The following is a 24141-nucleotide window of genomic DNA, read 5'->3' as shown; positions in this document are numbered from 1 at the left end:
GGGACTTTTCAGTTTGAAAAACTGACTATGAGAGTGGGGAGGGATATAATAGAGGCCTATAAAATCATGAATGATGTGGAGAAAAAACATTCTTTACCCCTTCATATCACACAAGAACCAGGGGTCACTTAATTAAATTAACAGGAAGCAGGTTTAAAACAAAAAAAGCACTTTACACAATGCAGTCAACTTGTGCAACTCATTGCCAGGGGATGTTGTGAAGACCAAAACTAATGGTTCAAAAAGATTCAGATAAGTTCATCAATGACAATTAGCCAAGATGACCAGTGATGCAACCTCATGTTCTGGGCGTCCTAACCCTCTCACTACAAGAAACTGGGAGTGCACAACAGGAGATGGAGCACTTGATAATTGTCGGGTTCTGTTCATCCCCTCTGAAGCTTCTGGCATTGGCCACTGTCAGAAGACAGGATACTGGGCTGGATGGACCACTGGTCTGACACAGTATAGATGTTCTTATGTATGGGCTCAGCAAATTGTTAACAGGCCAGAAAACTTTAAAAATAAGAAAATGAGATTGTAAAAAAAAAAACAAAAAACCCCACAATAATTGGCATGGGAGCTCTGGGGCAAGTATAGTACCTAAAGTTTTTTTCTCCTGCTGATAATAGCTCATCTTAATTAATTAGCCTCTTAGAGTTAGTTTGGCAACTTCCACCTTTTCATATTTTCTTATGTGTATATATCCTCTTACTATATGTTCCATTCTCTGCATATGATGAAGTGGGCTGTAGCCCACAAAAGCTTATGCTCAAATAAATTTGTTAGTCTGTATCCGCAAAAAGAACAGGAGTACTCGTGGCACCTTAGAGACTAACACGGCTGCTACTCTGAAACCTATAGTAGCAAAGACTACTGTAACTTTTTTTTTTTTAAATTAACTGAATTGCAAGTTGTCTCGCCCAAAATGTTTTCACACACCCCCCCCCAAAAACTTAGCCAAATTAGACCAAAAAACCCCCACTACTTTCTTCTATATATAAATATCAGAATAAAAATCTATAATTAGTATTTATTTTTTCTTTTCATATAAGAACCATTTACACCCTGAAAACACTTTATCTGATTTTATCTTTTTAAATGTGTGGTCTCTCTCTGAACACAAGCAGTTTGGAAATGCAGCACAGTGTAAGGTTACCTAACCAGAGCTAGCCATTTGAATACAGAGACAGAATATAAAAATGAATGTACAATACGTTCAAATAAGAAATATAAGGAACACGAGTTTTTACAAAAAAGTTGCTCAAAGAACACTTATTGGTCCAAAATTTTTTATACAGAATTTCTTAAAACATGTTTGAAATGAGAACCACCTGCACAATTCCAGACACACAATTGCTGTTTAATAGATTCCTATCTGAACAATTTCTGTAAATAAATACATCTTACACAACACCCATACAAGAGTAACAGAAATATTATTGAATTGATACTTATTAGTGGACCTTAAGAGTTTGTACCAAAGTCACAGCTTAATAAGTACTTATATTATTACTTAAAAACCCTCTACTAGAAAATTAGTTTTAATACTAAGAAAAACTCAGGATTCATTATTTTGTGATATAATGTTTCAATTCTTAAACAGGTAAACCAGTTGTTACAATGAACAACTTTAATTAACAAGAAACCTGAGTGGATTAGATTATATTTCTTTTGTATTAGCTCTTTTAAAAGGTTTGTTTTTGTAGGAGGAAGATTACGGATAAGGAACAAGTGATATGGATTTAGTTTTACTCTTTGCACACAGATGTTATAACTAAATTCAACAACTTTAACTCTAAATATTTCATTTTATTCACTTACAGAGAGGAATGAAAGTCACTCACGGTTTTCAAATCCAAGACAAATTAATAATAATTAATATTCTTAAACTGGTTCATCCATGAGGTCACTTTATCACTCAGCAAGCTACGGTCCACCACTACTGACCGCCAATTCTTTGAATATTACTTTTTGTAAAGTTCATGAACACTGGATAGTGGAAGGTCATGTAAACAATGGAAAAACCTTAGCTTATTTTCTTTTTTGCACTTTAGTTCTTCCTTTAAATGGCAATTTCTCCTTTCTATTCATTCTGGGACTATTTTCCACATCAATTCCCTCAAACTACCCATTACGCTGGTTACAGCCCTGTAGCACTTCTTTTAGAGAGAACAGTTAAACACTCCAATCCAGCTAGACTTGTGAATTATGGACACAGACCAACAGGATCAACCAATGACTTACACTCTTAGCCATTAGTGCAGCTACTGCATGGCATTATTTTGTCTATAACTGTTAGTGCAACAGCATCTAATGCCTCCAAGTCTCTTAGATCCCTGAGCAATATGCTACTATATCATCTTACTGGGCTGGCTCAAAGTCAGTACTTTTTTTATTTCACAACTTCCACAGAAAGTAATTGCCTCTATTTCTTCAATGATTATCATCAAAGAGTGACTACACTGAAATCTTTCACATAGCAAAGTGTTTAGTTTATAATGGAAGACTTTGCTAGGGGTAGGGGGTTATGTAAGGATTACTGATACAATGACGTTTATATAAAAAAAAATTATGAATAAGTTACATTTCTGAAACAGAATGGGGAACCAGATTCCTCCTGATTTGCTCACAAATTTGTGGACATCCACGCAGCTCAGAACCCCAAAAGTGCAACCACAAAACAATACAGGTATAATGCAGCAGAAACAATTTTAGTCTTCCATCTTAATATTTAACACGCCTTTTTTCACTTATGTAAGATACATATCCCTCCACCACTTCAGCAAGAGATTCTGCTGCAGATCTTTTTCCCCATTACACGGGTGCTCCTGGAAACTGTTGCTGCCTTTGTTCCAAAGCCTGTTGACTTAGCAGTTGCTGCTGTTTCTGCAGAAACTGTACCACCTCCGGACTTCTTAATAATGACTTAAAGAAAGAAAAGAGGATATTTTAAATTGACACCAAAATATTTAAGATCCTTGAATAAAAGGTGCCATAAAAGTGCTAAGCATTATCTACTGTATTAGGAAATGTTTTCATCCTTGTGCCACTTGGAAAAAGAACTGGCTTTCTGGAAAACTTCAAGATGTATACAATAACATTCCATTTAAAAATACCCTTATGGTTTATGAGATCATGTCCTCCTCCTTCCCACATACTTTGGCCCAGGTGGGCTATATTAAAAACAAAGGGATCTTTCCTAAAGAAATATTGCTGAATGAGAAAAAGGGGCAAAGCACTGAAGAAGACAGCAACACAGTTGAAGGAGGACCTGTGCCTTGCTTTTTCTGTTTGATGGGCAGAACCATGAATGAAAGAGCGTCAATCTTGCGCAAAGGCCTTTCAAAGAAATATTTACTTTTCCCAAGATCATCTGGTTGCTATATTTCTAGGGAAATCATAAAAGTGTTTTCAGTTTCCATTACTAAAAGGACCTTGTCAAGTGCAGCTAAGAGCTGTGAAGGTACTGTCAGTCAGGCAAGGGAGCCAAAGAACTGCAATACAATAGCAAGACTCAGAGAGCAGCCAAAGGGTTGCTTTGTGACTCCAATTTTTCTGCAGGCTACTTTAAAGAATTAGAGAAAATAACTTCTTCATGAACACTATTCCAAAGTTTATTTCTAGACTTTAAATAGGTGCTTCTTCTATATATTGTATATCACTGGGAGAGGAGAGACAAAAATAAGGTTATTTTGCTGTAAACCTAGGATTCTGAGGTCTTTTCTTTAAAGACTTTCATCTTCACAATATCTGGGACCTGGAGTCCTCCATTTTAATCATGCACGTAGGTGGCTAAAGAGACCTCCAGCACAATAATCAGGGCAGGTTATGCTGCTTTTCATTGTTAATGAAGGTAGTAGAAGAGCAGTTTTCTCTTTTGATGGAAGGAGATTAAAAGCAATGGTGAAGGTACAGTAGAAACAGTCACAATAAAAGCCAAAACCACCAAATATATTACGTTCTCTCCTCCATGTAAGTGACCTTCAGGGAAGGCAGTTAAAGGAGCCACAAAAATGATCTTGTGTTGACTAGAATGTAAAACAGATGTTAGTGTTAGTGGTTCTCAAACTACTTACCATTGTGGGCCACATCCAATATTACCTGTACGGCCCTGAGGATGTCACATGGGCTGCAGCTCAGTGCTGATTGGGCCCCAGGTTGAGAACCACTGGTGTATACAATATCATAGTAAGTGAGGTAGTGAGTCTAAGAATTCTACTAACTTTATTTCTTACACTGCCATGACTGAAGCTTGCACTGGAACCATTTAAAGTGCACATCTTACTGTTTTACTGGAGACTTTACAGCAAAGTTAGGTTAACAGATTAAAACATCCTATATACATTACGAATGATATCTGCCCAAAGAAAGAACTGCACATTTCTCTAATAGTACAGAAATGTCCACATGTAGCTAATGTAATTGTGATTCATATACTCATGATTATTCATATTTGTGTTCTGAGCAGATGTTGAAATGTGCATCTTTCATGTCTACTCTGATATTTCAGTTTTTAAAACGTGTTTGTATAACTATGTAATGCACAACAGCAATCTACTGACTTCCAAGTTTCCAGAGGGGCACCAATAACTTTCAATACATATTCTATATGAAAAGGAGTAAGCAACAGAATTTTTCAAAAATTGGTTCTCAAAATGCAACCCTACTATCTTCAGCCTTGTGAAGCCATGGTACTTACCAGCCTTTTCTGATTCAATACTTGTTCTAAAAGAGTAGGTCTTGCTGGGCGATCTCCAATAGACCCTGTTCTTTGTTTTGTAACAGAAACTGAACCTTCAACGCAATCCTGGACATGAGACACAAAATACAAGAGGAAAGACATATGTTATACGTTCAGTCATTACAACGCATTTTCATTTCTACAGGGGAAAGATTTCACAATAAAAGGGCCTGCTTCCCTTTCCTAACCTGTGGAAGGAAATACGGTGTGCCAGAGAGGAAAAGAATCCACACAATGTTCTGTTTTTCTCCTTTCCCTCCATACAGCTTCTAGTCTCCACTCGCCACAGTGAGCACGACTCCAAAAACTGGTGAATTAGACTTCTAAATTAGACTCCTAACCAAGTTACCATAGCTAGCTAATAAAATTTTAATCTATTTGATCAAAAATTAAGTAATTTGAAACAGTCCAATTGTTCCCTCCACACTTTTTAACCATATTTCCGTGAAAGTAATGTGTGTCTAGAGAATCTGAGGTTGGAGGCCAGGTCAGGCTATACTCACAGCTGCAGCAATTCTATCCACATTTTAGCACAGATAAGATGCTAACTTCACAATATCCTGCAGATTCCTCACACTGGTTTCTCTCTGGCCTGAGGCATCCCACCCTGTAAAGTTTGTTAACTATTCTTCCAACTGAAAGGGGTCAGGCAAATACCTATCCTAGCATCTGCTACTTCAACACTGTTGAAGAAAAAGAAAAAAAATGAAAGAGACCTATTAGATGAACAAGATTGTCTACAGTGCTTGAAAGCATATAATCTCTTTTTAAATGTCAAAAGACTCAGCCTTTATTAGATGCATATATGGATATTCGATCTTGAGTCTCACTAATCTTCAAAGCCTAGTGTAGACACTACTTTGTGGAAAAGGAAAATCCGGCCCCTTCCAAAACCATCCCCTCAGTACAAACTGCCTCCATCACCATTTTTTTAAACTCAGTAGAAGAAATGTGGTTTCCCCCTTCCAAATACTATTCCAAGATACAATACATGCACAAAACGCAAAATCTGCTTGAAAACTCTTTATAAAAATTATGGCAACTATCAGAGACTACATTGTATAGAGTTTGGGATTGAGAGCCAAAACTGCTAATACCAATTCCACCACTGATTTACTGTGTGATCCCTGTGCCTCTGTTTTTCAGTTTATGAAGATGTTGTGAGACTCCATATAGTTCTGAATGTTTAAAGTATTATACAAGGACTAAGCATGCTTACAGGGTTTCATAAGTGTAACAGACAAGGGGCAGGGAGGGGGGAGCAGGAAAGCGGATGGCCAAAAAGTTATTTTCTGCAAGGCTTTCCCTGGCACAGTGGCCTCAGTCTATAAGAAGGGTGTGGATTTCCTTCTGGTACAGGAGAATTACTATTATTGGAACCACCTAGGCCACCACAAACATGCTTAGATAACTGGAACTCGACAGGAAATCATACCAGGCTGACAGGCTGGTTAGAAAGAACTCATTTTGTGTGGGGAGTAGGGGCAGCCAAAAAGCTAGGCAGGTGATGTAAATAACTAGTGCCATTCTGCACTGAATCTGTACCTTAGTGGAGAAGAGAACTAGGAGAGTTATGTGGCTCTACAGTGGGGGAGGTGCCGTTCCCAGACACCTGTAACAGCAGCACATAGTGGCAGGCTAGGTTTCCCCCCTCCAATGGGGGGAGCCCGCCGAAAACTTGATTACCTGCAACTCTCCCTTCGCTCAAGTGATTCGGTGTGTTGCTAACTGGTCGCTGCACAGCAAGCCACCCTTGCACACAGCGGTGGGGGTGGGGGGGGTGCTGATGTGTAGCCTCGGCTGCCCCCCACCTCCGCACATCTCTGCCCTGATACCGCGGCAGCGTGGCACAGCGGTGAGCCGGGCACAAACCCCTCACCTCGGCCCGCGCGCTGGCCCCCGGGGTGGCAGCCCCGCCCTGCGCTGGGGGCGCCCCAGCCCCGCCGCCGCCCAGGGCCTGGTCGCTCTTCTTGCGCTTGTACTTGTCCTTGTACATCTTATTGCGGTGGCGCTTGCACATCCAGGGCTTGCGCTGCTTGGCCACCTGCGTGGTGGTCTCGCTGCAGCCCTGGTACGTGCAGCTCTTGCAGCCCCCGCCCCCCGGGGGCGCCTCCCCGCCCGAGGCCGCCGCCGCCTCCTCGTCCTCCAGCTCCTCCGGGCTGGCCGTGCTCTCGCCGCCCGCCGGCTCGCCCTCCTCGGCCGCGTCCCCTTCGCCCTCGCTGGGGCCCAGCTCGCACAGGAACACGAGGCCGCCGGAGGTCCCCGGGGCCTGCGCGGGGCCTTGACGCCGCACGATGCCGCCCGCCGCCTCCTCGTCGCCGCTGCACGGCTGCATCACCAGCAGCGTCAGCTGCGGGGGCGAGGAGGAAGCGGCGGCGGGACCGGCCCGCAGGGCCCTGCTGCTGCCGCCGCCGCCCAGACCCTCCGTCCCGCTCTCCCACCTAGCCAGCGCCTCTGACAGGCGCTCCGGGCGGCTCTGGACCGGCCGCCACAGAGCAGTGACTGCGCAGGCGCGGCGGGCCTGACCGGCGACCAAACGAACACGCTGCCTTCCAGCGCTGAGACCTAGCGCGCGTGCGGGGGTACCGCAGCCACCTCCGGGTGCCTACTGCGCATGCGTTGTGGGCCCGGGAACGCATGCGCCTTGGGGGCAGTGGCAGGCGCGCGACTGGGCCCGCTTTACGGCGGCAACTGTTGAGGGGAGTGTGGAGTGAGCACGCATGCGCATTGTGGAAAACTAACTTGGCACTTAGGGAAGTGCCACACCAGGGCGTCAGGTCCGCGTGCGCGGCGGTCGTTCTGTCGCGACCCCAAGACGCAATTTACTGCGCGTGCGCAAACCTTACATGGGCGAAGAGGCGAGGCGTGAATCATAGCATATCAGGGTCACCTAGTCCAACCCCCTGCTCAAAGCAGGACCAATCCCCAATTTTTGCCCCAGATTCTTAAATGGCCCCCTCAAGGATTGAACTCACAACCCTGGATTTAGCAGGCCAATGCTCAAACCACTGAGCTATCCCTGCCCCCCAAATGAGATGAGGAGTGGGGGGGGCCTGCGGCGCCCTTAAGCGCCCAGGGTAGCTGGGGTGGTCATTTGACAATGGAGACGCCTTGTCTGCGGAGGTCCGTGCGCGTGCCGCGTGCCAAGCGGGGCAGCCCCACTCCCACATGCGTTGTTGTGCCGGAGAGCTGTGGCACGGGGCGCCAGGCCCTGCTGGGGCTACCCGGACTTCGGGTACAACCCACGCTGATGAGTATGTCACACCTGCCCTGCAACCTCGGATGCCTCGCAATGCCCTGCTAAAGGAGTTCCCAGCATGCAGGCCACCCCTTGAGTGTCTGTGCAGCTGCCACCTGCCAGCCACACTTAGCTTACACTCTGGCTCTCTCCAGCCTCCGTCTTACTGTGGGGTGACCCCCAGAGCAGCTCCTCCCTCACCAGTCCTGGATTTCCCGCATGCACAAGTGTGCATAGTGTATTGCCCAGCCCACTCCTGGGCAATGCAAGCTTATATGAAGGCCCTCATTTTATTAATATAAATTATATGCACAGATTGTGTTGTTGCAAATGGAGTTTCCCAAGCACTTAAATTCAAATACATTGGATTAGATCAAACAATAAAACAAGGATATTAACTACAGAGAGGAAGATTTTAAGTGAATACAAGTAATGAGACGTAAAAATCAGAAATGCTTACAATAAAAATTAAGATAAAATGCAACTAGTGCCTAACTTAAACTGTGTTAAACTCAAAGTTTTCTCACCACATGCTCTCCACAAACTTCCTGGCCAAACTTTTTAGGGCAGGACCCCTCCTTCTGTTTTACTGGCTGCTTCCTTTGTTCCTTCTGGTGCAGTGAATCAACAGAGAGAGAGCAAGGAAAAAGGGTGCCTTGGGGTGTTTTCCCTTTCTTTTTATAGTCCTGTCTTCCCTTTGAGAAGCATTTCCAGCTGGGAGTATGGTGACAGGCAGACTCTGTGGACAGGAACCCCATTCTGTTTCTTTGCTAAAATGTAGATATACCCCCATATCTCAATGTCTGTACTTTGACCCATTAAACTTTTACCCCCAATCGGGGAGATTGCAGATTATGTATTCCTTACGCCACCTGCTCCTAAACCGAATTTTGCACCCCTTGATAATCTGTACCTTATTCCCTGATAACAAGAAACTTCTATGCTTAAACTCTGTACCGTTTTCTTTTTACTTCAACATCATCTTAATAAAATTATTATTTTTGCCCAGGCCCTTTTTCTTGCCAGTGAATAGCCAGTTAGCAGGAATGACCCAATGACCTTGTTTACACCTGGCTGAGATGTCAGCTTGCCCTATATCTTTAAGAAACTGGTTTGGTCACTCCCCAGGCTTGAAACATGTTTTAGTAACACCATACAGTGGAATGTTATAGTTTTACATACATTGTTGCCACATATGTTACCAGGACAAGTGAAATTATGAATTTTCAAATGATACCTCATGAGGTTTACTTTGTACAAAGATTATTACAATTAGTATGCAAGGGGTGACTAAAGGAGTACAATCTGGCACAGGCCCTTAATACTGCATGTTTGTTACACTGTTGCAGAGTGACAAGGAGGAGGGGGTGAAAATGACCCAGAAATGTGCTATGTAACTTACGGACAGCCCCTCTAGGCTCCCACTCTCCCACGCAGCCCAGCAAAAAAACCAAGCCACATGGTGATCCAGGGAACTGTCCTGCTCATCTGCCCCACGAATCAGCCTGTATGTAGCCCCGCATCTAGGGCTGGGCAGAGTCTTGCCTGTTCCCTGCCCCATTGTTACCCAGCTCTATCTAGGATGCAGTGGAAAGAACCACAACACGTATCAACAGCACCAATACCTTCCATTTTTGAAAAGCACTGATGTGCCTTCTTGCATGCATGCAACAAGAATCTTGCCAAATTTGTAGCCCTCTGAAAGAACCAGCTCTGAACTGGTACCTAGAGTGAATCGTGTTGATGTATATGTAAATTGTATAGAAGTTGCATATTATTTTTTCCCCATCCCCTGATCTCTGTCTTTCGATTGTGATCTTTGTGGTGCAGGGATTGTTCATAGGTTTTTGGAAAGTGCCTAGCACATAGCGGGCACTACTGCAAATATGTAGCAATAGTAATGAGAATAATAATATACACCTCAGACAATTAGGGCTATTCTCAGAACCCTTTTACTCAATGGTGAACTTGAGTAGTTCTGCTGAAGTCAATTAATTTTATTTGTTTTGATTTAAATGCAACTAGACAGAATGCCTGTCTGAAACTCTGGATGTCCTTCTGATTAATTAAAAACATAGTACAAAAATAATGACAAAACCTGAATACTACCACATTTCTCCCCCCTTCTCCACAAAACCATATAATAATTAGTTGGAACATGTTTTATACATCAGACCCCTTCACATGCCTGTTAGGATATAGATATTCAGGCCTGTCTGTAAAGGCCTATACTCTAAGAATTTAGGTGTATTCTTATCACTTGGCTAATTATAGAGGTATAAAAGAAAGAATCAAAATCACTGTCTGCTGGTGTAAGGGCCTTTTCTTACTGTGACAGTCTGAGGCCCTGTTCTTAGGCTAAGGCCTTTGGCTAAGCAGCAGAGGCAGCCATAAGCTGGGAAGCGAACGGTCACATCCTCACATTCCAAACTAGTCACACTGAAATAAGGTGCTATTCGGCTGTTAGGAATACAATCCTGTCCTGATAGTTCCTATCACCTCCAGAGAAAGGGAAGTGCCTAGAAAATGTACAAGGAAACTTAGTTTGATAGCATCCTGTCTGGCAAGAACTCACTTATCAATAGCTGGGATGTGAAATCCTCACTTCTGTATTGTCTTGTCATTATAGTTCCCACTTTGCTATTGTTTGTCTGTATAATCTCTGTCTGGTTCTGTGATTGTTCCTGTCTGCTGTATAATTAATTTTGCTGGGTGTAAACTAATTAAGGTGGTGGGATATAATTGGTTACATAATCATGTTACAATATGTTAGGATTGGTTAGTTAAATTTCAGGAAAATGATTGGCTAAGGTATAGCTAAGCAGAACTCAAGTTTTACTATATAATCTGTAGTCAATGAGGAAGTGAGGGGGTGTGGGTGTGGGTGGGTGTGGGTGTGGGCGTGGGCATGTGGGTAAGGGAGATGGGAACAGGGAATGGGGGTAAGAAAATTGGAATCATGTTTTGCTAAAGGGGGAAATGGGAACAGGGAATGGGGGTGAGGAAGTTGGAATCATGTTTGGCTAAGGGTAGGAATGGGAACAGGGACACAGGTGTAAGGCTCTGTGGTGTCAGAGCTGGGAAGGAGGATACTAAGGAAGGAAACTGGAATCATGCTTGCTGGAAGTTCACCCCAATAAACATCGAATTGTTTGCACCTTTGGACTTCGGGTATTGTTGCTCTCTGTTCATGCGAGAAGGACCAGGGAAGTAAGTGGGTGAAGGAATAAGCCCCCTAACAATGCCCAACAAGCAAAGGCAAAACTCCTTACAAAATACCCCAGCCCTCCCTAAGAGTCCTGTCTGACAGATGGGTTTTGCAACATGCCAGGAAAGCCAACAGGCATGGGCTATTTCAGACCAAAGTGGAGGATTATGTCCAAAATTGAGAGGTCTTTGCAAAGACCACCCTGTTGGCAGCTCCCTCTCTTTTCACCTGAGGAGACGGTATCTCAGGCACTTTCTCTGATCTCAGTTGCAGCACTGGAGTTCTTACTGGAGGGCTGTGCTTTAAAGGCACAATTTGGCCCTTAGTTAGTATAATTGTTCCTCAATTTCTACACCTGAAAAAAATGAAGATAACAAGAATGGGCATATTGAGATTTGGTCTACAGTATAGATCTATAATGGTATGCCTGCGTTGCTCAGGGGTGTGAAAAATTCATAGTCATACCGACCTAACCCACCATGTAGACAGTGGGATATCAGCAGGAGACCTTCTCCCACTGACATATCTACATAGCTCTTGGGAAGGTGGATTAACAACACCGACAGGAGAGCTCTTTCCCATCAGTTTAGAGCATCTTCATTAAAGTGCCACAGTTATGCAGTTGCACCCATGTAGTGTTTTGAGTGTAGGCTTGCCGTGGGTCAGACCAATGGTCCATCCAACCCAGTATCCTTTCTTCTGACAGTGGCCGGTGCCAGATGTTTATGAGGTGATGAACAGAACAGGGCAAGTTTTCAGTGATCAATCCCTTGTGATCCAGTCCCAACTTCTGGCAGTTGGAGATTTAGGGATACCCAGAGCATGGGATTGTGTCCCTAACTATCTTGGCTAATCGCCATTGATGGATCTCACAGGGATGTTGTAAGGTTTAATTAGTTTGCAAAATACTTTGATATCCTTTGATGAAAGGCACTTTAGAATGCAAAGCAAAATATTATAATATTATGATGTTTCTACTTTGTGTTAACCAGAACGTTGCTTTTTGAATGATTTGGAACGTTTGTGCGTAAGAAGAAACAGAAGTGGAAAAGGAATGGATAGCTAATCAATTTAGCCTAACTTTGAACTCATGGAATATTATGGGTTAAAAATTGCAATGAAATATTGTTTTGTTCCTGATGTGCCTAGGAGAGACTGTAGAAAATGTTGAGAAAGAAACGTTCAAATGCAAAAACCAAATGCTATATGCCATATACCATTTGTACCAGCCTTGATTTTGGGGAATTAAGGCCATGTTTTGACAATGTGGTATCTCCATGTCCCAGCTGCCCAGCTGGGAACAGATACACAGTCTTTGGCCTTCCCAGGTTTGTCTAACATCGGATGCCAAAAACTGCATGCTTAAATCATAGATATTCATCTCTGTGCAGGCTGCCTACTCGTGGTTTGAATAGAGTCTGTACATTTCTGATCTACATTAGTGGTTCATTTTGATGTGCCAGAGCTTTTGTGCCAATTTTTTAGTACCTAGTCCTCAGTAACTATCCTGGTGAGAAGTACTCATTAGAAAAGCAGTCACTGGGGACAGAACTCAAGAAGATTGTGAGAATATTGATGATGGTGAGAGTATTGATGGCACATCATCTAAACTAGTAAACTCATCCAGTAGCCACCAATACAATTAATCTCTCCTGGCTTCTGCTGCCAGCAGCACAGAATACCACCCACCACTGGTGGCTTTTGACAGTTTTGCATTGTTTTGATTTTCTTGACAAATAACACATTTTTCAAAGTTTCTGGAGAATCTTTTTCTCTTTGATGTGAGATTTGAGGGGCTTGTATCCTCCATGGCTTCATATACTATAATTTCCCAGCAGAGGTAAAATTTCCAAAGTATATTGTTAGCATTACTACCACCACTTTTCATTTTGTACATATGTACAGACTGGTGATAAATTAGAGTTATTAGGTCATAACTGAGGAACTGGGGAAGCCATTATCGATTGGAATACACTAAGAATATATTGACAGGCAGTGATTTTTTTTCCAAATATTAATATAAGGGTGTGAACTCAGTATTAGCACATCAACCTGTCTTTCACTATCCATATGAAGTGATTAGGCCACTTGAGCTGCCCTAGTTCTGGCATAAGATGGCACTGATGTGTATACTTGCAGCTGCAGCAAAATTTTCCCTTTTATGAGAACAGAGGGTATGAGGTCTGTTTGCTTATTGTTGTTTAAGAGTGTTTTGCACACAAAGTGCTTTTGCTGTTATCTTTTAATGTGTGTATCTCATGAAATATTAAGAACTTCAGTGGAAAGTGAGATGATGAAATTCATATATCCAACGTTAAGGTAGCCTTACAGAGAAACCATAAAATAAATGCAAATTATCTTGTAACCTTATTACACCATTATAAAATGAAAACGTCAAGCTAAGGAGAGTGCCTGAGATTTTAAAACACAGCTTTGAAAGATACATGAATAATACAAGGAAATAGAGCCTTCTGAGTAAAGCTGTGATAGGGTTGCCACTTTTGGTTGGATGTATTCCTGAAGATTTCATCACATATAACATAATCTTTAATTAAAGATTAATCTTTAATTCCTGGAGGGTTGCCAATCCTAAACTGAGAATTAATCTCATTTAAAGCCCATCTCTTAACAAAGACATTTCTTTTTGAAAAGGATTCAAAAGTTGGTAGCAGAAAAAATGGCTTCTTGTCCTTTAGTTCTGTTGCTCATTTTACCGCTTAACACCATCCATATTGAGTAATAAAACCTAGTCAGAAAACCATGAGGAGATTCTAAAGCCTGGTAATAGGAAAACCTCATACAATCAAAAAAGACAAAACAAACAAAATGGTGAAATGTGCCTTATGAATATTAATTCCTTGAAAGCAATGAATGTTGAACCCTCATCATTAATGGCAATGCAAACTGCATTAGACTGCCAGTGGTGAACTTCTTAAGTTTTGGTTTTGATAACCAAAGTTTTGATGCTTATATTATCAAATACTATAAACAGCCTTTCTCACAGTACTGAAGTGTTTCGGTTTTCCAGACAACATGCAGAAGGACATAGCCTTTCAAAAATAAAAATTGACTACATTTTTGCAAACCTCAGTGTGACAGAGTATACACCTGTGTTCACCCTACACACTACTGTAATAGGTTTCAGAGTAACAGCCGTGTTAGTCTGTATTCGCAAAAAGAAAAGGAGTACTTGTGGCACCTTTTTTGCCACAATTTGCCACAAATTGGTTTTTGCCACAAATTGGTTAGTCTCTAAGGTGCCACAAGTACTCCTTTTCTTTTTACTACTGTAATAATGTTTGTACAAGGTCTGCCTTGTGAGGTATTATTTAAATAACTTGCTCATCAAGAATATTATGACAAAATGCACAGAGCAACATTATATGTAAAGTTATGAACATAAGTTGAAATCATGACTGAACTATGTTTCCTAGATAAGTCTGGGGTGTGGCTAAAGCAGTTTCTCAGAGACAAAGGCAAGCTCTGGTGCCTCAGCCGGGTGTGACCAAGGCTGATGGACCATTACCTGCTAAGTGGCCATTCTTTGGCAAGGAACTGGGCAGGGACAAAAATCTACATTTTAGCAAAGAAACAGCATAGAGTTTTCTTTCTTCACTAGATTGCCTGTTCCTTGCTCCCAGCTGGAAATGCTTCTGAAAGCGGGGAAGAGACTATTAAAAAAGTGACAGACATCCCAAGACACCCTTCCCTTTCTCTCCCTGCCCAGCATATTCTCTGCACCTCAGAAGACAAAAGGAACTGCCACTGGACTTTGTGGGAGGGATCCTCACCTGAAGAGTTTGGTCAGTAACCTTGCTGAAAGCATGTGGTGAGAAATTTTGCTTGAATCTAATATACTTTGTTAAGTTAGGCACTAGTAAATGTTATATCTTTATTTTTATGACTTGTATGCCTTTACTTGTATGCCATTACTTGCACTTACTTAAAATCTCTCTCTTTGTAGTTAATAAACTTGTTTTACTATTTTATCTAATCCAATGTGTTTAAATTGAATTGTCTGGATAACTATTTAAGATAATAAGCTGGCATATTATTCCCCTAAAGGAATAACAAATTTAATATGTTAAACTGTCCAGGAGCGGGCCAGGCAGTACAGGACATACATTTTTGTGGGAAAATCTGGGACTGGGGGTGTGTTGGGGTCACCCTACAGCATAAACCAGACTGGTAAAAGCCAAGGTGTGGATGGCTGGCTGGCTGCAGCACATGCACAGACATAGCTGGGAGTAACTTGGAGGCTGTTTATGACCAGTCCAGACTGGACGCTACATCAGCAAAGCAGTGTAAAGGGCACCCCTGGTTACAGGACTAGTCTAGATTGTGCCCTGGTATGTCAAACTCAGAAAAAAGTTTGGGATCAGTTTGGTCTGAGTTGTGGAAAAAGGTTCAGGTTGTACTAAAAGCGTGACATGTCAGAGTGCTGGTAAAAGGCTAGTTTTTATTTCTTGGTCTCAGGCACATGACATTTCTCAGGGGTATTTCTGTCCCACGGCAGGGCACATCCACTGATTCTAATGGTTACTGTTATATCTGCCTCCTCCCCTTCATTTATTTATTTTATATTAAATGAAAATAAAATGATATCTGATTAAAATTAATTAAAAAAACAAATAGAAATGTGCAGGCCAGGGAAGGAGGTCAGGGAAGATGATCTCAATCTCCTGGAGAGAAAAGGGGATTATTTCGCCTCTTAGCAGACACCTGTCCTGAACTACTATCGCTGAACCTCAGCTGCTTTTTGGTTACCTGGCCACTTCGTGTTCTCAACACAAAGCCTTCTGTGATAGCCTTTTCAGCAGCTGGAGTGGATTTGACATCTGGATCCCATGTTTGCTGCTATTGCATTTTTCATTGTCTGTGACTGGGTGGGCATATGTTACTTCTTTTAGCACAGGTACACTATCAGTAGCATTTTGGATGTCCTCAACAAATGCAGAGCCAGTGTCCTTCTTGATTGTGATTAGATGTCTTCTGTTCCTTTAGAGTGGGTATAGCATATGACTTTGATGTAGATAACATAGCGGTTACTTTGGCAAGGGTCAATATCCCTGATTCTAATGACTATTGTTACATTGGTTGACTGTTATTTTTCTAAAACATTTAATCCATTTCCACTTTACACTGACAATGCAGAAGATTTCAATGTTTGCAGCCCAAAGCGTGTGAGCACCAAATAGAGAGAAAAATGATCATGTATAGTAAAAGTAGGCATAACTACTGTGCTTGATGAAGTGGTAAGGCTAAGTAATGCAATGAAATGAAGAAATGAAAAAAAATGAGGTTGAATATCAGGAAAATCGGTGAGGTCCATTAGGATGTAAAACATTCTTCCAGTAGAAGTGATAAAAGCCCAGTTGCTTTGGACATTTAAAACTAGACTGAACAAAGCACTAGAAAGTGTTAGCAAAGAAGCAATCCTGTGTTGTCAGGGAGATGGACCAGATGATCTATGAAGTCCAGCAAGTCTTTCCACTTCTAACATCTATGGCCTTGGGGAATTTCAGTTGTTTACGTTCTCTAACTCGTAATAATAGTTGGGCCAGGGAGTCACCTTTTTTGGCTCTACTACTTAACTTCCTTCATGCACTGATTATGGAGCCATTCATATTTCATTAGAGTCTCAAGCCAGCTACAAACAAGTTTCGCCCTACATAGACCTATCACCTTCACTTTAGTCAACCAGCAAGATGTTGTCTGTGAGACTTGCACAGTACATACATGGACATTCTGTGACAGGTCAACCATGCAGCTACTTCTTGCAAAGTTTTAAAACTTCTTTCTGCTTGCATATTTAGCTCAGCATCTATATTTTATTTTGTCTTCCTGGTCTTATGCAAAGAATTTCTCACATATAGGTGTTTTAAAAATCATCCAATTTTTCTGATTTTCATGATTTTTTTTTGGTAGCACTCATGAGTCACCTCCATGAGTGAGAATTGTTTCATGTTATGTACAGAAAGTTCTTTTCTTGGACTGCAATTATATTTCTTCACCTCTTCCTACTGCCTCGTTCAAGCTGTGAAATAGCAATTCTGCAAATTCTTATCTGCAGGTACAGATGTTTCAGTTACTAGTTTGTCCTTAGGAAACTGCTTTTTTATTATTATTAAATTGATTGTCATGATGGATATCAGGGGATCACAGACTGCTAGTCGGGATGGAGATTGTCTCAGCTAGACACCAAGTAGATGAAAGGGGGTATAGGGAGGAAGGGTGGTCCTGATATGGAAAAGATTGAGAGTTGTTGGCTTATGCAGTCACTGATTAAGACCATATTCCTCTCACTAATTAAGATTTATAAGTTCTTCATTAATGTGTTTTGCCTGCCAGCTGCTCTCAGGGCTTTAACTCTCTTTGCCATTAGCTGGTCAAGAGCCTGCTGTCATGAATAGCAAAAGCTTCTATTGACTTCAGTGGGATCAGATTCAGAGCATCTCAGAAGGAAAGAGCTCCCCCAGGGGAGAGAAAGGTTCACACTATTCAAAGGACTGAATCACTGAATGATCCTGAGAATGTAACACATCAGTGCTGAAGCAGCTGTGTGCTTCTCCCCTGGTTTTGTCTCTGGTTGATGCTACACGATGAGTTTTCTGTCATAACATGCAGAAATGGCTGATGGAAGGAAAAACAGACTAATATATGTATGTGCTATGTCCCTGCAGCTGCTCTCTGACTGTGCCTTCTATCTTGGCAATCATATCTCATCAGACCCTGTTGATCTTCAAATGTGCTGTGTTTGTGTAGAGAGGCAACTGAGAGGGAGGGAAAAACACACTGCTTAGGCTGCTTTCCCTTCCAACCTCAATTTTCAAACCAGTTTTCTGCAAGTGCCCAATAGAGGGAAGCATTTGGCTCTAAATTGTTGCACACTAAAATCATGGAGTTGGGAATACTTTAAAAACGCATCTTGCAAATGCTCAGAACATCAACAAGTCTGCTTTTCTCCTCACAGAAATGACAGTAAGGTGGGGATGGTAGCATACTTCCTCTCCCCTTGAAGGCATCACCAGCTTCAAAGTGCCTTGTCACATTACAATTGCACATTGTACAACTGTACAAAAAAGAACTTAGTTACTGTAGCATTGATTCTTTTCCCATTTATAAGTCATTTCTGTTACATGAGCTGAAACCAAGCATATTGTACGCCAAGTAATATTACAAATTTGACTAAGGAGCTAATTAATAGTCAGGTCATAAACTTTATCTCATTCTGCTTTTCTGCAGTTATTATAAGGTATCGGGGTATTTTCTAAAAATCTGAAAGCACATGATTCAAGCCATGTTAGTCTTTTGCTTCTTCTGTCACTGTCACTTATTGTGGGCCAAATTCTCCTGCCATTACTCACTCTGCTTAATAACTTCCTCTGTAAGGAGTCATTGTAAGGAAGGTAGCATCTGGCTGTAAACATTTGGTAAAAGACATTTAGTGTACACGTAGTTAAGGGTTGAAAACAACAGTGCAGTACTCAGAGGATAAAGCCACTGCTGGAGTGCTGGTCAATGGGATTTGAACTGGGTGAATGTCGGAAGCGGAGATGGTGTGGATTTGTGATTCTATTGGTGGGGAAGGAGTAGTGCAAAGGCTGAGCTCTGGAAAGTAAAAATAATGACAAGATGAAGTTTAGCTCAGTATGCTTCAGCTTTTGTCACAAAAGGTCTTTTGGAGGAAAGTACCTAGTAGTTCTGATCAGCTACCTCATCTACTGTGGGCAGACATTATTTTCATAAATGCCAGTCTTAAGCCATATTAATCTGCTTGTGTGTTGTTACAAAGTTTTCCTGTGCTGTTTTCTGTTTTCACTTTTGAAAACAATGTATATAAAGATCTCAGATAGTGATATTATGTACAAATATGCCTGTTTTCTATTATATATATATATAAATGCTAAGGGACAAATTCTGCCCTGACTTACATCCTGTACAATTACGTTATGTCAGGGCAGAATTTGACACTAAGCATCATTTACTTGATGAATTGGGGGAAAGAGGCAATGTTTCATTTTATAAATCAAGTCCTTACATCAAGAAGATCATGATACGTTTAGTTATCCCTACAGTAACTGGCTGATCCATCTTGCTTTTGTAAAAAGCCCAGCAGCAGAAAGGCTAAGCTACTTTTTACCCCTTTCATATCCCTGAAGGTTTATAATTAGGGCCCTACCAAATTCACATCCATTTTGGTAAATTTCATGGTCATAGGATTTAAAAAATTGTAAATTTCATGATTTCAGCTAGTTAAATCTGAAATTTCACGGTATTGTAACTGTAGGGGTCCTAACCCAAAAAGGGTTCTGAGTAGTTCACAGAAGGACTGCCACCAGCTAAGTAATGTGAGAGGAGCACACCACATTTCTCAGTCCCTGACGGCCATCTTCTATGACTTTGAGAACTTTCTCCTCCCCTCTGTGCCAAGGGAAGGCAACAGAAGGGTTGGAGTCATCACTTCGAAAAACACTTTGTGTTAACTTGTCTATTAAAGGTGTTATATAAATGCAAATTCCTTTCTAGTCTACTCTGTCACCAGTATTGCATTTGTCCCACTGATAAGGTTTCATATGAGAAATTAATCTAAGAAATTAAAAATTAGCTGTATAAATTTCTAGAGTGATGGCTGCTACAGTTCTGGCTGTGAATGTGTGAGATGCTTGTGGAAAAGGCAGCTGTGCTCCCACAGAAGAGACAAAGATAATCTGAACCTCACGCTCCCTACTTGGCTGTCCATATCCAGGAACCACCTTGCTCCCTGACCCCCCAGGCTCCTTGCTCTTACTGCTATCTAAACCCTATGCTCTTTTCCTTGTTCGTAAATCGTAGAATCATAGAACTGGAAGGGACCTCGGAAGATCATCTAGTCCAGTCCCCTGCACTCAAGGCAGGACTAAGTATTACCTAGACCATCCCTGACAGGTGTTTGTTTAACCTGCTCTTAAAAATCCCCAATGATGGAGATTCCACAGCCTCCCTAGGCAATTTATTGCAGTGCTTAACCACTCTGACAGTTAGGAACTTTTTCCTAATGTCCAACCTAAACCGCCCTTGCTGCAATTTAAGTCCATTGCTTCTTGTCCTATCCTCAGAGGTTAAGAAGAACAATTTTTCTCCCTCCTCCTTGTAACAACCTTTTATGTACTTGAAAACTGTTATCATGTCCCATCTCAGTCTTCTCTTCTCCAGACTAAACAAACAAATTTTTTTCTATCTTCCTTTATAGGTCATGTTTTCTAGATCTTTAATCATTTTTGTTGCTTTTCTCTGGACTTTCTCCAATTTCTCCACATCTTTCCTGAAATGTGGCGCCCAGAACTGGACACAATACTCCAGTTGAGGCCTAATCAGTGTGGAGTAGAGCAGAAGAATTACTTCTCATGTTTGCTTACTGTACTCCTACTACTCCCAGAATGATGTTTGCATTTTTTGCAACAGTGTTACACTGTTGACTCATATTTAGCTTATGATCCACTATGACCCCCAGATCCCTTTCCTCAGTACTTCTTCCTAGACATTTCCCAGTCATTTTCCATTTTGTATGTGTGCAACTGACTGTTCCTTCCTAAGTGGAGTACTTTGCATTTGTCTTTATTGAATTTCATCCTATTTACTTCAGATCATTTCTCCAGTTTGTCCAGATCATTTTGAATTTTAATCCTATCCTCCAAAGCACTTGCAACCCCTCCCAGCTTGGTATCATCCGTAAACTTTATAAGTGTACTCTCTATGCCATTATCTAAATCATTGATGAAGATATTGAACAGAACCAGACCCAGAATCGATCCCAGCTGGACCCCACTCATTATGCCCTTCCAGCATGACAGTGAACCACTGATAACTACTCTCTGGGAATGATTTTCCAAACAGTTTTGCACCTACCTTATAGTAGCTCCATCTAGGCTGTAGTTCCCTAGTTTGTTTATGAGACGGTCATGTGAGGCAGTATCAAAAGACTTACTAAAGGAGTCCAGACCAATTCATCTGTATGTTAGTTTTGCTCAAAATAGCTGTTAGTCTGATAAGAATGTATTTAGTGTTTAGACTCTGTGAAATGCTTGTAAGCTGCTGCATGCATTAATCTCACTTGTAATGTCAGTATTCCATGCTATAAGAAAAATATGTACGTTTTGCTTTATAACTCCCAGTTCCCTCTTTGCTCCATCCCTTTTATCTCTTGCTCTTAATTTTCTAGTGCATAGCTCCCAGCTAAAGAGACTAGCTCTTTCTGAGCATGTATGTTTTAATTCTGCAGTGGTAAAGCATACTGTTAATTTGTGTTTCAACAGTCATGTTTAAATCCATTGAGTCTTTAGATGAAAACCAAGAATGTGTCTAGTACCAGGAATTGTACAGGGAGCCTAGCCACCCAACTTGGGGCTGTGAATTGCACTTGGTGGCAGTGTGCTTAAAAGTTAGGTGCTGCACCTCTCAGCTTAAAGTCTGCTTGTAATCCCACTCTTTCTGTCTTGTTTGCAAGGTTTGTCTTTGCTGGGGCCATTAGATTCAAAGATTTTCTGGGCTAAGGGAGTAGCAACCTGTTTGACACAGATTTTCCACTGTATGGCTCCATGTACATTCTTGGTGCTATGCAATCATCATCATCATCATTTTAAAAATTCCCACTGATTTGACTTGCTCATACATCTTTATTTGTAAATTCCTTATAATTTGTCATAGAGTAGTCTTCCAAGAGCTCTCACCTATTAAAATAAAACCAGCTGAGGCTACTTTCAAATGCTGTAGTTTGTGTCACCAGCAGATTATACAGAATCATAGAATCAAATAAACATAGGGCTGGAAGGGACCCCAAGAGGTCGTCTAGTCCATCCCTCCACTGAGGCAGGACCAAGTATATCGAGACTATCCCTGACAAGTGTTTGTCTAACCTGTTTTTAAAAACCTACAATGATGGGAATTCCACAGCCTCCCTAGATAACCTATTCCAGTGCTTAGCTATCTTTATAGTTAGAACGTGTTTCCAAATATCTAACCTACAGATTACTTCTTTCCTTAACTTCAGTGGACATGGAGAACAATTGATCACTGTCCTCTTTATCACAGCTCTTCTTTTGTATGGAAATAGCAACATTTACAAGTTAACAGAAAGGTTGTAATCCATTTGAGGCTTCAGGAGATGCCAAGTGCACCTTTGGTATACCTCCTGGAAATGAAAAGATGGGAGCACTTGTTCACAATGTGTTTGATGGTTTGGAGATCTCCACATTAACACTGTGGCAAATCCTTGATCCCCCATTTGTGCATCAGGTGTGTGCAACATCCTAATATCGTTGATGGTTGGCCACTGTCTTCAGCAGAGCAAGAGACCAGATGGTGGGAATCATCTATGAGGTGCTTGTTGTTTACATCAGAGCCTGCCCATTGCCAGGTGTCTTCTGGGTTGAAGTTGGATGATAAAATAATGTCTGCAGCCCTTAACATGTTTGAAGACTGTTATCAGGTCCTCTCTTTTCTCAAGACTAAACATGCTCAGGGTTTTTTTTAACCTTTTCTCATAGGTCAGATTTTCTAAACCTTTTATCATTTTTGTTGCTCTCTTATGGATTCTCTCCAATTTGTCCACATCTTTCTTAAAGTGTGGTGCCCAAAGCTGGACATAGTATTTCAACTGAGGTCTTATTAGTACCAATAGAACAGGACAATTACCTCCCGTGTCTTACATAATATACTTGTTAATATATCCCAGAATGACATTCGCTTTTTTTGAAACTGCATCACATTGTTGGCTCATATTCAATTTGTGATCCATTATAACCTCCCGATGCTTTTCAGTGGTCTTACCACCTAGCCAGTTATTCCCCATTTTGTAGTTCTGCATTTGATTTTTCCTTCCTAAATATATTTGTACTTGTCTTTAATAAATTTAATCTTGTTGATTTCAGACCAGTTCTCCAATTTGTCAAGGTTGTTTTGAATTCTAAACTTATCCTCCAAAGTGCTTGCAAACCTTCCCAGTTTGGTGTCATCTACAAATTTTATAAGCACACTCTCCACTGCATTATCCAAGTCATTAATTAAAATATTAAATAGCACCTGACCCCAGGACAGACCCCACCTCCCACTACATACATCCTTCCAGTTTGACAGTGAACCATTGATAATTGCTCTTTCAGAATGGGTTTTTCAACTAGTTGGTCACTCGTAATTTCATCAGACTGTATTTCCCAAGTTCACTTTTGAGAATGTCATATGTGACAGCATCAAAAAAAGAATCTTTAGGAATTAGCCTCTCCTTGGGCCAAAGCTCTTATCTACTACAAGAGGAATGTAATGTGTCCTTTTGCAGAAGTTCAGCAGTTACTGCAGAACATATTATACAGCTAGCCTTCAAATTTCCAAAAGAGAATTTTTAAAGGGGCATTTTTCAATTTAATATATATTTATTGAAGCAGCATGGGAGTGACACTGCATAATCCAGCCTCTAGAATAGCAATAAAAACTCCTACCTTGCCAACCACCCTTCAAATGGTTTTATATATTTCTCAAGGGTTAATTTAACTTTGAGTCTAGCTAGCACATGGAGTAAATGTAATTCCAGCTAATGTGCTATACTGGCGATTAAACCTAAGTGCAGCCTGGACGGCTATAGGCTTTTTCCTGTAACAATGTTAGAGCTTAATAAAGAGCAATACCACTGTAAAATCGTTTAGGCCTTGAATCACTTGGCTTAATGTTCACTGTGTTTGTTTCTGGAGAGTTTTTCCACGTCCCCATCAGAACTCTAAACCTTCCCCATTTTCCTTTATTTTGCACTTCACTTTTACTCTTGATGCCCTGCGTTGCAGCCCTCAATATTCTAGCTGAGGAAGACTGGACAGGAGACTGCAGAGCAAACCTATCAACTCACCTATATTTGGGGCCTGATCCAAAGTCCACTGATGTCAATTGGGAATCTCTGGATAAGGCTGCTAGAGGGAAATGCCT

The 24141-nt window shown here is 41.3% G+C and overlaps 1 protein-coding gene across 1 annotated transcript; it reads right to left on the bottom strand.

Annotated features, from left to right (window-relative positions):
• Positions 1 to 833: 833 nt before the first annotated feature.
• Positions 834 to 7338, bottom strand: RFXAP (regulatory factor X associated protein). The gene is made up of 3 exons (XM_073342139.2): positions 6624 to 7338; positions 4703 to 4810; positions 834 to 2928 (listed from the first exon to the last, which is right to left on the bottom strand). Exons 1-3 carry the CDS (start codon positions 7077 to 7079, stop codon positions 2818 to 2820), a joined length of 675 nt encoding a protein of 224 aa, XP_073198240.1. The 5' UTR covers positions 7080 to 7338; the 3' UTR covers positions 834 to 2817.
• Positions 7339 to 24141: the final 16803 nt, after the last annotated feature.

The sequence above is a fragment of the Lepidochelys kempii genome, chromosome 1, assembly GCF_965140285.1.
Source record: "Lepidochelys kempii isolate rLepKem1 chromosome 1, rLepKem1.hap1, whole genome shotgun sequence".
Taxonomy (NCBI): domain Eukaryota; kingdom Metazoa; phylum Chordata; order Testudines; family Cheloniidae; genus Lepidochelys; species Lepidochelys kempii.
The sequence above is the reverse complement of the archived record's forward strand: the minus strand, read 5'-3'. Positions and strand labels throughout refer to the sequence as shown.